The sequence below is a fragment of the Triticum dicoccoides genome, chromosome 5B (assembly GCF_002162155.2).
Source record: "Triticum dicoccoides isolate Atlit2015 ecotype Zavitan chromosome 5B, WEW_v2.0, whole genome shotgun sequence".
NCBI lineage: Eukaryota > Viridiplantae > Streptophyta > Magnoliopsida > Poales > Poaceae > Triticum > Triticum dicoccoides.
The window spans coordinates 417,459,286-417,474,440 of NC_041389.1; the positions used below are offsets into that span (position 1 = coordinate 417,459,286).

Consider the following 15,155-nt stretch of genomic DNA (forward strand, 5'->3'; position numbering starts at 1 on the left):
GACGACAGAAGATGTCGGCAGTGGACTCCAGAGTGTGGGCATGTGGTGTACCCTAATGGTCTGCTAGACCAGTTAGTGCTCTCGGCTTACCATGAAACGGCTTGGTGAGGCCATCAGATTAGATGGTGTGTGTTGGTGTGAGGTTAGGTCACACTATCAAACTTGTAGGTGTAGCGACAGACATCTCCGTGAAGATGGCTTTAGGTTGATCTACGTATTTGTTTTGTCAGATTTTATTGATAAAGATGGTTGTGTGCATTCTTGGACGCGGGTTTCGAACTTTTTTCTTTCTTGAAAAGGTCGCTCTTTGAGGGCAGTGCCCACCGGCGCATCTCGTTTCAAGGCGGGGGTTCCGGCAAGTTGCCCTCGTTTCCTCTCATGCCCGGGCTCGGTGGACCGGCGTCATCTCGAATGCAGAGTGCAGAACAACCAACACGACCGGCGCCCCACTCTCTTAGGATTACACGATTTACTACGTGTATTGTAGTGCTACAACAACTGCGTCGGCGTGCCTCCAACGTGCAACAAACTGTGTTTGAACCCACGATACAACCGCGTGCGCCGCCAGAGAAGAGGCGGACGCATGCGACATACTACAACAACCCAGATCTCGATCGAGTTCTTACACCGGCGTCGCCGGAAGCGGCAAACCTGCTACATGTAACCGCCCGGCTCCGGCCTGGCTGATCGAGCAATGGCTTCAACGGCGAGGCAGAATCCTGCAACTAGGGGCACTTGGGGTGTCCCTCCTTGGTCTTCCAGTCGTTGTAGCAGGCGCACTCGTCCTTGTGGCCGTAGAAGCCCGACGGCACGCACAGGCAGGTGTTGCAGCACTTGTTGCAGAAGAAGAGGCACGGCTTCCTGTACTTGGTGTCGCTGCACCGGTACTCGCACGCCGGCTTGCACTCTGCAGTTCATGCGCCGCAACATCAACAACTAGTCCAACTCACATTACATTTCGTTTCATCTCAGGCGAAAACAGCAGATTCAGATTCACATATGAGCAGGAAGAGCAACTCACGGTATATCTTGAGACTGCCCTGTCCTCCCTGAAGAAAGAATTCGGAAAGGAGAAGAAAAACACACGATCAGCAACAGATCTATCCCCAAAATCTCTTTTAAAACGTGCAACAGAAAGCCGTGGAAGCATATACCTTGCTCACTCGGTACACATTATCCTCATGCTCTTCAGTCCCTGACGCAAACACCTGATCACAAAATATGCCATGTAAGCATCCCAAGCAAGACGAACAGTTTGGCTTCTCGTCGTGCATACCGCCCGGCGGGTGGATCACCAGAGATCTCACCTTGTGTTCGGCGATGATGGAGACGGCAAGAAGCGCGACGGCGAGGAGGACGAGCAGCCTACCAGCCAGGGCCATTTTGCTGAAGCGTGCTGGGCTGCCAAAAGAGAAGACGCTGGCCAGTGAAGTGTAGTGAAGCAGCGGCTTCTGGGCTGGGCAGAGTGAAATGGATCTGAGGACGTATTTATAGGCAATAGGTGTGGATTCAAGAAGTTTTGAACATTTTATACCGTGAAAACGAGCTAAAGCTGGACGGAAAAGCCAAGTATTGCAGAGCCCAACATGCGTCAAAAGCAATGCATCGACATATGCTAGATACTCATGCCATGTTCATCCCATCTACAGTATTAAACCTTTTTTGCTGCATATGAGGCCGGACAGATTCGATCTTGCTTAATCTTCTCTCTCGCTCTCTCTCTCTCTCCCACTTGCATGGTGGATTACTAATCTGATCAGAGTATAAGGCTAGACTAGGAATAGTGCTAGCTGCGCAACACACGCAATGCGATGCATGCCGACGGCTCTGGCATTGACGGAATTTGACGTCCAGTCCCGGGCACAGATCCGGGCGTTCTCTGACCCCAGAATTTTCTATGATTTTCGCGCCTCAGATCGGCGCAGAATCATACTCTAGCTAATTAGGCCTAGAGCCCCATACGGATTACGGAGGGCGGCGCTGAAATGCCGGTGCTTTGGGGCGTCGCCTAGCTGCGTGCATGAGTGCGTGCACGTTACACTACACAGCTTGGCGCGCCCGCATGTGCCCCTTCACGTGGGGAGCCTGCCCGGAAACGCTAGCAAAAGTCGCGAGTGAGACGAGCTCTCGTGGTAGAATTTGTAAGAGCATCTCCAGCCGTTCCAGGAGGGCTAAAAATCGTGACCCACCGGTGCTAACCCGCACGCTAGGGGCGTGATGCCCCCCAGTCGTGGCGTCCATTTTTTTTGAAAAAGTTGAATGCCGCGCAAATACTACTCAAATTTAACGCATATATTGACGAGTTCGTTCAAATTTAAACATATTTTACAAACAAAAAAACTAATAGGGGCTGCCCCTCGCCGTCTCCATCGCCGCTCCTCGCCGTCTGCCTCGCCGCTCCCCGCCGCCCGCCGCCCGCCCTTGCAGTTCTACATGCCGAGGAGGCTGTAGAACCGCGTGTAGTCGCCTCCGCCGCCGTCCCTGCTGCATCCCTCCCCCCGTTGGCGCGGCGGGTTGGACGGCTCGGGGGCGTCCTCCTCATCGTCGCTGTCGAGGATCACGACGCCGTGCTCGTCCTCGCGCCCACGCTTGCGGGCTTCGATCTCCTCCAGGGCCCGACGCTGCCGGACCATCTCGTCGCGGAGGTAGTCGTCCCGCGCTCACTGCAGGGCGTCCTCGTCGGAGAAGCCGCGACGGGCTATCTCCTCATACTCCGCGGGGAGGTCGGGCTCCGGCTTGGGCTCGACGAGGACGAAACGGTCGGATGGGGGGTGGAGTCGCTGATGCGGACGCCGGAGCTGCGGGTGCGCGCGCTGACAGGCGTGTCCTGGGGCTCCGGCTTGACGGGGCGGAGGCAGGGAGAGCCCGACGAGCGGCCGGACGAGGAGGAGGACGCGCCGGGCCGCTCCATGCGCCTCGGCGTCCAGGAGCTCCCACGGCGGCGTGAGAAGGACGGGGGAGCTGGGTACTCGAGGCGCGGTGTGTTGCTGCCCTCGATGTACTCGAGGACGGCCTCCAACGTGCGGCCGGACACGCCCCACCACAGGCGCCGGCCCTCGGAGTTGAGCCTGCCGGAGGCACGACGCCGTTCGTCGCCTCGAGCTGCTCGGCGTGGCGGCGGCGGAAGTAGGGCTCCCAGAGCGGGCTGTCAGGGGTGTACCGCGGGCCTTCCCTCGCCGCCCGCGGCAGGGATGCGCGGATACGTGCGATCTCCGCATGCCGCCCCGCCCCGGTGGGTGGTGGTGGCACCGGCACGCCGCCGGCGCTGATCCTTCACGCCCCGGGCATCCGCATGTCCGGCGGGGCCGGGTACTCGGCCTCGAAAAGGAGGCGAACCTCGTCCTCGTGGAGATGGCGGCGCCCGAAGCCATTCGCCGCCGCGCCGTCGCCTGGGAAGCGCTCGGCCATCCTTCTGAACTGGAGACGGCGAGAGGAGGAAGGGGGAGAAATGGGCGCGTCGGCGGTGGAGTGTCTGTACGTGTCTCCGGCGCGCTGGTGGTCGGCTTATATAGGCGGAGGCACCGCGTGGTAGGCTTGGCCGGTGCGTTACGCGTGGCGGGAGGCGTGGCGGGCGAGGGGACGCCCGTCGCCTGGCCTTCACTGCGCCGCCCGTGAGGCATCAATGGAGGCTGACCGGCGCGGCAGCGCGCGCAGCTTTGGCATTGATTCGCCGCGGGAAACAAGGCGATGAGGACGACGAAGCGGCGAGAAGAGAGTCAAGTCGCTGACGCGGCTGGCACACGGCGCTTTCGCGCCAAAAAATATTTGCCCGGTGCTCCCGAGTGCCCCCCAGCGCGCCGGGTTCGGGTTGGGTCCGCCGGCGCCAATTTCGGCCTGAGCCGGCGAAAAATGGACCCCTGGGGGCGCGACTGGGCCGATTTTTTGGCGCCGGCGGCCGAAAAAATGCCTGGGGGGCCTTGTTTGGGGCGCGGCTGGAGATGCTCTAACAACATCTCCTAGGCACACCCTCAAACAGCCAGCTCCCGGCCATCATACTCCTAAAACTAGGTTTCGAGAAAGCGTATGACCGCGTGAGCTGGAATTTTTTGCGTCAGGTCCTACTTAGCTGTGGTTTCTCGGCTGTGTGGGTATACCGAGTCATGCAACTGGTCACGGGTGGCCAGACTGCGATCTCGGTGAACGGGGAGATTGGGAGTTTCTTCCGGAATAGGCAGGGATTGCGTCAGGGCGACCCCATGTCACCGCTCTTGTTCAATTTTGTGGTTGACTCCCTTGCGGCTATGCTTCATAACGGGACCACGGCTGGCCACATCAAGGGAGTGGTCGGCCACCTTATCCCAGGGGGGATTTCGCACTTACAGTACACAGACGACACCATGCTACTGTTTCATCCGGACGCTCACAGTATTGCAATGGTGAAAGTTGTGCTGCTGAGATTTGAGCTCATGTCCGGGCTCAAAATCAACTTTCACAAATGTGAAATGCTGTCTATGGGGATAGATAGCAAGGAGGGGCAGGGTATCGCTGACCTTCTCAACTATAAAGTGGGAAAGTTCCCCTGTACGTATTTAGGCTTACCTCTAGCGCCACGCAGAGTGACGATAGATGAGTGGGCTCCGTTAACTGGGAAAGCGGGGAAGAAAGTGAGCCCTTGGCGTGGTAAGTTCATGTATTCCGCGTCAAGGCTTGTCCTCACCAACTCTAGCCTTTCCTCGCTGCCTATGTACGCTATGGGCTTGTTCCTGTTGGCTGAAGGGGTTCATGCCAAGTTGGACACACCGCGTGCTCGTTTCTTTTGGGAAGGAACGGGTCTAAAGCGCAAATACCACATGGTCAAATGGGCGGCGGTCTGCAGGCCCAAGTCCTTGGGAGGGCTGGGCATCATTAATACTAGGCTATAGAATATAGCGCTAATGTGTAAATGGATCTGGAAGTTATCGCAAGGGGCGACGGGCCTATGGGCTGACATCCTTCGCGCCAAGTACTTCCCAACTGGGAATTTCTTTGAAGGGGAAGCAAGGGGCTCCCCTTTTTGGCAAGATCTGCAGGCCATCCGACCCGCTTTTGACCAAGGGCCCCAGTTTAACATTGGTAATGGTCACTCCACCCGATTCTGGTTGGATTTCTGGGTGGGCGCCCGACCACTCTGGGAAGAGTTCCCAGAGCTGTACGCCTTAGCGGTGCGGCCTAAAAAAAAGGTTGCCGAGGCTCTGGCTGCCCCACAGGCCGTAGCTGAAAGATCGTGGATGTCGCCTAGAGGGGGGGTGGGGGGTGAATAGGTGCTTTAAAATAATTACGGTTTAGGCTTGAACAAATGCGGAATAAACCTAGCGGTTAATTTGTCAAGCACAAAACCTAAAACAACTAGGCTCACCTATGTGCACCAACAACTTATGCTAAGCAAGATAAGCAACTATGAGATAGCAAGATATATGACAAAGAACAATATGGCTATCACCAAGTAAAGTGCATAAGTAAAGGGCTCGGGTAAGAGATAACCGAGGCACGCGGAGACGACGATGTATCCCGAAGTTCACACCCTTGCGGATGCTAATCTCCGTCTGGAGCGGTTTGGAGGCACAATGCTCCCCAAGAAGCCACTAGGGCCACCGTAATCTCCTCACGCCCTTGCACAATGCAAGATGCCGTGATTCCACTAAGGGACCCTTGAGGGTGGTCACCGAACCCGTACAAATGGCAACCCTTGGGGGCGGTCACCGAAACCCGTCAAATTGCTCGGGGCGATCTCCACAACCTAATTGGAGACCCCGATGCTTGCCCGGAGCTTTACACCACAATGATTGAGCTCCGAACACCACCAACCGTCTAGGGCGCCAAGGAACCCAAGAGGAACAAGCTCTAGGGTACCCAAACACCCAAGAGTAATAAGCTTCTCAAACTTCACTTCCACGTATCACCGAGGAGAACTCAAACTGATGCACCAAATGCAATGGCAAGGGCACACGGAGTGCCCAGGTCCTTCTCTCCCAAATCCCACCAAAGAAACTAATGCTAGGGAGGAAAATGAGAGGAAGAACGAAAGAAGAACACGAAGAACTCCAAGATCTAGATCCAAGGAGTTCCCCTCACATAGAGGAGAAAGTGATTGGTGGAAATGTGGATCTAGATCTCCTCTCTCTTTTCCCTCAAAAACTAGCAAGAATCCATGGAGGGATTGAGAGTTAGCAAGCTCGAAGAAGGTCAACAATGGGGGAAGAACACGAGCTCAAAGGATAAGACTCCATGGGGAAGAAGACCCCCTTTTATAGGTGGGGAGAAATCCAACCGTTATCCCCTCACTCAGCCCGCACGACGCAGTACTATCGCACGGAGCTGCGGTACTACCGCGGTTGGCTGCGGTACTAACGCTGTAGGTTGCGGTACTACCGCATGTGCAGTACTGGCCAGATGAAGACTTGTTGCACAGGGCAACGAGCGGTAGAACCGCCGGAGCGGTACTACCGCGCGCCCCTACGGTACTACCATAAGGCAGGCAACACTAGGCGCAAAGAAAGTACGGAAGTAAAAAATTACTTTCGTACCTACTTCTGCTGAGGGAGGACCTGCGCAAAACTCTGGCACGGTACTACCGCACATGAAGAGCGGTACTACCGCGTAGGGAGCGGATGTAAAAAATTACATCCGCCCCTACTTCTGCTCATGCTGCTAAGCCTGGCCAGAGCCCACGGTACTACCGCGCCCGCGGCGCGGTACTACTGCGTAGGGCGCGGATGTAAAAAATTACATCTGCCCCTACAACCGCTCGAGCACCTGCGCCTGGCCTGAGGCCACGGTACTACCGCTCCCACAGAGCGGTACTACCGTGAGCACCTGCAGTACTACCGCAGGGGACTGCGGTACTACCGCTCCGGAGAGCAGTACTACCGCATGCCCCAGATCAGCAACACTAGGAGTCCTTCATTTTGCAGAGAAGACAACAGAGGGAAACAATAAAACCAGAACTGCCATAACTTCTGCACATGAGCTCCGAATTGAGCAAACTCAAGCTTGTCGGATACAAGACAACGAGTAGCATCAAAACATAGAAGAGGCAGGGGAGGTATGCCTAACAAGCAAAGGAGTGAAACCTCCAACAGAGAAGAACCGGCATACCCTCCAACATCGAAAACATCATAGAAGACGCATGTGAACTCCGTTTTCGATGAACTCGAGCTTGTCATAAGAATGACCATAAGCTCCAAAAATCGCAAGGAGAAGAACCAAACAAGAACCAATAAAGATGATGCAAGGATGCAATGGTTTGAGCTCTCTACGAACGATACGATCAAGCAACTCATTGAGAGCCCCCCTTGATAGTACGGCAATCGATCCTAAAACCCGGTCTCCCAACTACCACCATGAGACCGGTAAAATAGAAACCTATCAAGGGCAAAACCTTTGCCTTGCACAAAGTCCACTTGAGCTAGATGATGATGATCTACTCCTCCTCAAGACGGACCACCTTTCTTGATTGCGTTGGCTTGATGAAGACTAGTTGATTGCTCCCCCATACTCCACTATGGGTGAGCCACTCTTCCGCTCATCTTCACAAGTCCATTGTCACCACAATGGACGGCAAGCTTCAAGCACTTGAGCTCTTCGTGATGCATCACTTGAACTTGCACACCGCAACCTAACCCCACAAAGAACTCTCACGAAGACCATGGGTTAGCACACAAAGCGTAATGGACAATGCTTACCATACCATGGGATCACTTGATCCCTCAGTACATCTTGTGCACTTTGTGTGTTGATCAACTTGATTCACTCTTGACTTAGTCTTGATCAACCTTGAATCTTTCCAACTCTCTTCATTTGGATGATGTCTTGAAGGTAAACATGAATGATCACACAATCTTCTTCTTCAAGACATGCTTGCACTAAGCTCAACACTCACATGACCAATCTTTGGATAATTCCTTAATAGCACCTTGGTCAACTCATAAACTCCTTGAAACGAACACATGGACTTCAAGAAAAGCCTATAGACAAATCCTTCAAATATAACTCAAGACAACCATTAGTCCATAGAGATTGTCATCAATTACCAAAACCAAACATGGGGGCACCGCATGTTCTTTCAGTAGCTTTCTGCCGAAACCTCAACGTGCAGGAAACAACAAGGTGGGGGGCTTTGTTAGACTTGATAACCACCGCGACGCTTACTGACGAGCCAGACAGGGTGTCGTGGCACCTCAATGCCTCTGGGAGGTTTACCGTTAAGTACTTATACCATAAACTGTGCCAAGGGACGGTACAACGAGAGGTGAAAGGACCGTGGCAAGCACGAGTTCCGCTCAAGATCAAAGTCTTTCTTTGGCAACTATTTCGGGGTTGTTTACCCACATCCAATAACATAGCAAAATGGAATGGCCCGGCTACGGGCATGTGCGCACTGTGTGGGAACCCCGAGAACGTGAACCACGCCTTCTTCCTCTGCCCGCTCGCGAGGTTTGCGTGGAGTGCAGTTAGGGAGGCTGCCAGGGTTGTTTGGGACCCGAGATCCTCTTCCGAACTCGTGGACCTCCTACATTCAGTGTAGGGTCAACCCAAGCGGGTGATCTGGAGTAGTATAGGAGCGATGCTTTGGTCCTTATGGCTTACTCGCAACAAGTTTACCATTGAAGGCTCGTTCCCGTTGCACCCGGCTAACATAATATGCAAATACTCTATCCTATTGCAGCAATGGAGTCCGTTGGTGAAGCAGAAGGATACTGATCTCATGAAGCTTGCGCAAGTCCGGGTGCACGTAGTGTTTATGTCGGCTAGGGAGCTGGCGATGCCTACCTAAGGGTGGGGCATCTCTTTTGTTTTGCGAGCCTGCGCGCTCCTGTTCATGGGCTTTAGCCTTGTAATCACCTCGCAACCCGACGTTTGGACCCTTTCCTAGACTTCGTTTCGCATTGCCGTGGCTTTTGGTTTTATGTGTAACGTCCGATCGTTTGACACTCTGCCTGTTCGTTGTGGGCTTTATTAATTTAAAGCCGGACGCTCCCAGCGTCTTCGTTCTAAAAAAATCCAGCCAGCTCCGGGCCATATAGTACCGGACGTGTTGTGTCATTCAACATGAACCTGTATCGGTCCGTTCGACGGTTCGGAGGCATCTTTTCCTGTAAATTCAAAGCAAAGTAGGCAATGTGTGTGCGTGTGTTTGGGGGGGGGGGTTCCGGACCGCCACCACATAGGATTCCGACACCCCGGCCCATTTAAATTTCTTCCTGGTTCAGTTCTCTTTCATTCCCCCCCCCCTTACTGCAGGAATCCGGTGCGTCAGCCTCCCACAAACGGCAAAGTCTGTCGGTAAAGAGTAATTCGGCAAACAACTACTTTCTCATCGGCTTTTCATCAGGCTAGCTACAAAGACTTTATCGTCAGCCAAATAAGTCTTTGCCGCCAGGCATATACCAATGTCGGAACCCTAATCCTAAAGTCACACCGATCTAGCATGTACCACATCGTATCACTTTGCGGCCTCACGCACGGTACTCCCATGGTTGCAGCCTTACCTTGGCCGGGACCGTTTGCACCTTTTCCCTCACGTATATGATTGTGTCGCTAGCATTCATATGATGGAGAACCTTGGCTGACATGACTAGTCGTAAACCAAGGTGGCACAAACTTACAGGGATATGCATACATGACCCAGCAATGCACGTGTCGGTCAGCAGCGAGTGTAACCGAGTCATAGCGTGGCTATAAAGGACTCCAGTAAACACCGCGTGACATTTCCTCGTAGGGACAGACATGGGAGCAAAGAAGGACACATGCCGGTCAAACCAAGTGTTCCTGTTGGAAGCACTAGGAGGCATTTCCCCATAAGGAAGGCTACCAAGAATAAACGACTAGGTGTCGGATCCCACACATACCAAAGCATTTCAATAACATACACACACTATGCTCGATATACGTAGATACAACATGACATCACAACATAACTCTACAATTCAAAGTGTTTCTTTAAAAGGCTCCGAGGAGTCATACATAGCATGATATTACAAACATGGGTCTCATGACCCAACATACACCGTCATACAAGCAACAAGCGGAATCATAAACCTGTCTGAGTACTGACAGCTGAAAAAAAGATGTCTAGAAAGCATGTCTACCTACAAGACCATCCATAGGAACCATACATCTGTCTGGGATTCCCAAGCTAATCGGTCAACGTCGATCTCATCGTAGAAATCTAAAGTGAGACTGAAGTCTCCTTTGCAAAAACATAAATTAAGCAAACGTGAGTACAAATGTACTCAGCAAGACTTACATCAGAACTATCTACTTATGCATCAGTATCAACAAGGGGGTTGTGGAGTTTAACTATAACAAGCCAACTTTGACTCAGTGGATATCATGTACAACGACTACCAGTATTTTGTTTGAGGTGAGAAAGCGCACATGAGTCCACATATTCACCACATCAATACACCACTATGGATCCGCTCCCATCTCCCTACGAGAAGGCCATCCATAGCACTCACGCTTACCTTGCGCATTTTAGAGTACCCACTTCAAGTTATCTGTGAACCATATAAGCTTTCCAAGTAGTCCATATCTGAGAACACGACTATCCGAATAGATCATTAATAACCTTGCAGGGGTGTACTTCATCACACGCGCTCTTACCACTTACCACCATGTACACGTCATGTATCTCGGCAACCTTCAAGCGGAGGCCTGGCGAGGGTGTCGGCCATGACCTGACTAACCGCACAAGACTCTACTCCAGATTTATCGCCTATTTGAGGTTGTATCCGCAAAGAAAGTCCGGATGAGGTTTCACTCGCGGCCTCCAAGCCCACCAAACGAGTGCCACTTGGTACATCAGGCCACGGTGTATCTACTGCATCATAGCCCACCCCTAGGGTCAGCGCTACGCATGACCTCCAACACATATCCTACAAACACCAGAAACTAGTTGCAACTCCTGGACAGAGATCAACGCGATTAATAAGTCCATAGGGGCACTTAAGCATTCCAATGTGTGGTAGTAATTGTCTTGATTCACAAACACATAACTCAGTTCCTAAGGACGGTTTCACTGAGACAACCCACCATGTACTCTGTGGGAGTCTTGGACTAGGGGGTCCTCGGGCGTCCAGTCTATTAATGTGGGCCGGACTGATGGGCCGTCAAGATACAATACAGAAGATCACCTCTCGTGACCGGTGGGGACTGCGTGGATGGCAAGTATAGGTGTACGGATATGTTATTCCTTTCTGTAAAATCGACTTTGTACAACCCTAAGCCCTTCCGGTGTCTATATAAACTGGAGGGTAGATCGGATGCAGGATCACAACATTGCTAGGCTAGCTATCTAGGGTTAGACGAATCAATCTCGAGGTAGATCAACTCTTGTAACCCCTATACCCTCAAATATAATCAAGCAGGAGTAGGGTTTTACCTCCATTAAGAGGGCCCGAACCTGGGTAAACATTGTGTCCCTTCTCCATAGCTACCATTGATCCTCAGACACACAGTTTGGCCCCCTACCCGAGATCTGCCGGTTTTGACACCGACATTGGTGCTTTCATTGAGAGCTCCACTGTATCGTCGATAGAAAGATCGATGGCTCACCTCTTCATCAACAATGATGTTGCGTCCATGGAAACTTTCCTTCCTGGGCAGGTTTTTGTGTTCGGTGGCTTCGTGCTTCGTGCAAACTTGATCAGCCGCATCGAGCAGGTCGATAGTTACGCCCCCGGCCACCAGATCAGGTTTGGAAAGCTGAACTATGTCGCTGACATCCAAGGAGACCTAGTCTTCGACGGGTTCGCGGCCTCGGCCTCCACTCTGTGTCCCCGCCGAGAAGACTCTTCAGATCCCCTGTCAGATCCCGTCCAGGGGTCGACATCAACACCTGCCTCAGCTTTAGATCCGGGGCAGGTCTTATTGTTCGAAGATGGGAGCATGAGCCCCACCAGACTTCTTCCCCTTGTGGAACTCCCGACCGAAGACCCAGATGCAATCTTAGACTTGGCTCTGGGCAATTATCTCGAACTGCCGAGATCTGCACTCAGCGGGTCCGATCAGGCGCCCCATGCTAAACTCCGCCTAGCAGATCCGCAGTTTCCGGTCCCACTTCCGCTCTTAGACAAAGCATTGGGTTTGATGTAGTCTCTCACCATCACGGAGGCCTTACCTCTGAAATGTACCCATCTTGGACTGGGGGCTGAGAGCGGGGAATTTTATGTTCCACCCACCACCCACTTAATAGCCACTGTCGAGGACTTAACCGACATGTTGGACTATGCGCCTGAAGACATCGACGGCATGGACGACGATGCCGACGCTGAACCAAGCCAGGTCCCACCCGTTATGGGGCGTTGGACGGCCACCTCAACCTACGATGTGTACATGGTGGACACTCTGAAGAACGACGATGATAACCCGAGCCCAGATGAGGACAAACCCGTCGATAAACCACCAAAGCGCCGACATCAGCGGCGCCGCTCACGATCATGTCGGGCGAAGGATAGTAATACCGGCACCGAAGACAACGAGACTCCGGATGGTGTCGAAGATCCCGAATACCCTATCGAGCCCACATCCTAACAGGACGAGCGGGAAGAGGGTGGATATAGTCCCGAATGCGCTGACAATGAAGATGAGGAGGACAGCAACTATATGCCAGAATCCAAAGAGGAGGTTAGCATCGGTGACGAAGACTTCATTGTCCAAGAGGAACCCATCGACCAAGAATGCTTTAAGCGACAGCTCATTGCTACAGTCTGGAGCCTGAAGAAGAAGCAGCAACAGCCCAAAGTCGAGCAAGACACGCTGAATGAAAGGTGGACTAAGATCCTGGCTGCTGAGGAATACGGCCAAGAGCGACCTGTCAAAAGTTACCCTAGGTGCAAGCTGCTGCCTTAATTTGATGACGAAGTCCTTGAAGCAATACCGTCGAAATACAATTAGGCAGATCAACCAGACCGACCACCACGTGGACGGGATAAAACGACATATCAAGCCAAACACCAACCCGCACCCCCTCGCCGAAGAGGCGGGGAGACGGCAGCCGCGGGATACACGTATGACTTGCAACGCGGCCTAGCCAATAAAGTTGGTCAGACTAGATCAATCTACGGATCAAGGGGCCGTGCCCCGGCGCGAGACAATGGCTATGACGCCCGGCGTGACGACCGTTACTATGTTCGGGATCAGAACCGAACTCGGATGTCAGCCGATCTCCGCCGTGACATTGCGCGATATAGAGGGGACACACACACCCTATGCTTCAGCGATGAGGTCATGGAGAATCAATTTCCGGAAGGGTTTAAACCCGTAAACATCGAACAATACGAAGGAACGACGGGTCCGGCCGTCTGGATTGAAGATTTTCTTCTCCACATTCATATGGCTCGAGGAGACGATCTCTATGCCATTAAATATCTTCCTCTAAAGCTGAAATGACCAGCACGACATTGGCTAAATAGCCTCCTACAAAACTCCATTGGAACATGGGAAGACTTGGAAGATGCTTTTAGGGCTAACTTTCAGGGCACTTATGTCTGGCTACCGGATGCTGATGACTTGAGTCACATAATTCAGCAGCCAGGTGAATCAGCTGGCAAGCTTTGGAATCGGTTCTTAACTAAAAAGAACCAGATCGTAGACTGTCCGGACACCGAAGCCTTAGCGGCCTTTAAGCACAGCGTCCGTGACGAATGGCTCGCCTGACACCTTGGGCAGGAAAAGCCGAAGACCATGATAGCCTTAACGACACTCATGACCCGCTTCTATGCGGGCGAAGACAGCCGGTTGGATCGTAGAAGCAACAACTCAGGCGACCCCGGCACCTCCGAAGTGCGAGACAGCAATGGTAAACCTCGCTGCAATAAAAACAAACATCAAAATAACAACAACGACGACGCAGATGATACGGCTGTCAATGCCGGATTCAGCGGTCCTAAGTCCGGTCTGTAGAAGAAACCATTCAAAGGCAACAAAGACGGGCCATCCAGCTTAGATAAAATCCTCGAGAGGCCCTGTCAGATTCATGGCACACCCGATAAGCCTGCAAATCATACCAACATGAACTGTTGGGTTTTCAAACAGGCCGGTAAGTTAAATACCGAACACAAGGGGAAAGGGCCTGCAAGCGAAGACGATGACGAGCCCCGTCAGCCGAACACCGGAGGTCAGAAGCAGTTTCCCCCGAGGTGAATACAGTGAACATGATATATGTCACTCATATCCCCAAAAGGGAGCACAAACGCGCACTACGGGACATCTATGTCGTAGAGCATGTCGCTCCCAAGTTTAATCCATGGTCAGCCTGTCCGATCACCTTTGATCGCAGGGTCCACCCAACCAGTATCCGTCACGGGGGTTCAGCCGCCCTGGTTCTTGATCCAATCATTGGCGGATACCACCTCACTAGAGTCTTTATGGATGGAGGAAGCATTCTCAACTTGATCTATCAAGATACTGTCCGTAAGATGGGGATCGACCCATCACGAATCAAGCCTAGTAACACTACCTTTAAAGGTGTGATACTAGGAGTGGAGGCCCGCTGTACGGGCTCAATCACACTAGAGGTAGTATTTGGCTCCCTAGATAACTTTTGCAGCGAGGAGTTAATCTTCGACATCGTCCCTTTTTGTAGTGGCTACGACACACTGCTCGAACAAACTGCTTTCGCCCGCTTTAATGCAGTCCCGCACTATGCTTACTTGAAGCTCAAAATGTCTGGACCTCATGGCGTTATTACAGTCAATGGTAATATGGAGCGCTCACTCCGTACTAAAGACCACACCACGGCCCTTGCAACCGAAGCGTATAGCGGCCTTATCAAGCCAAACAGTTCACCAGCCAATAAAGCCAACAACGTACCCAAAGGAGCCCGGTCCGTGCATAATAGCGATAAATCAACGGATCTGGACATTGATTAGTAGTTTGGCCTCTGCCGATCGCCCTACTAGGTTGCGGCTTATGTACCGCGCGTACACAATTACACACTAAAAACCTTGGGCGGCACCGAAGGCACACTACGGAAGAGGTCCATTACACGGCTTGACCATAGGTGGACCACATTAATCTTTTTTTCCCTTTTAACACATGTTCATCAAGAGCCCTACTTGCAGGATGGTTGTCGGAGGAGACCCTTTTAAGGCTAGCGCTTCTCAACCATCAAATACTCCTCTCAAAGGACTCACTACTGAGGATAAAAGGCGCAGATGTGCGGTGATATGTCT

At 52.5% G+C, this 15,155-nt stretch overlaps 1 protein-coding gene across 1 annotated transcript; it reads right to left on the reverse strand.

Annotated features, from left to right (window-relative positions):
• Positions 1–424: 424 nt before the first annotated feature.
• Positions 425–1,459, reverse strand: LOC119305629 (gibberellin-regulated protein 12-like). The gene is made up of 4 exons (XM_037582103.1): positions 1,308–1,459; positions 1,155–1,208; positions 1,022–1,049; positions 425–907 (listed from the first exon to the last, which is right to left on the reverse strand). The coding sequence occupies exons 1-4, from the start codon at positions 1,380–1,382 to the stop codon at positions 726–728; spliced, it is 339 nt and encodes a 112-aa protein (XP_037438000.1). The 5' UTR covers positions 1,383–1,459; the 3' UTR covers positions 425–725.
• Positions 1,460–15,155: the final 13,696 nt, after the last annotated feature.

What these genes read in the sequence shown, in the direction of transcription:
- LOC119305629 (XM_037582103.1), bottom strand. Translation starts at nt 1,382, where the DNA reads ATGGCCCTGGCTGGTAGGCTGCTCGTCCTCCTCGCCGTCGCGCTTCTT. An exon ending in CCATCATCGCCGAACACAAG is followed by an intron (nt 1,209 to 1,307) that starts GTGAGATCTCTG and finishes TTTTGTGATCAG; the next exon opens with GTGTTTGCGTCAGGGACTGA. An exon ending in ATGTGTACCGAGTGAGCAAG is followed by an intron (nt 1,050 to 1,154) that starts GTATATGCTTCC and finishes TTCTTTCTTCAG; the next exon opens with GGAGGACAGGGCAGTCTCAA.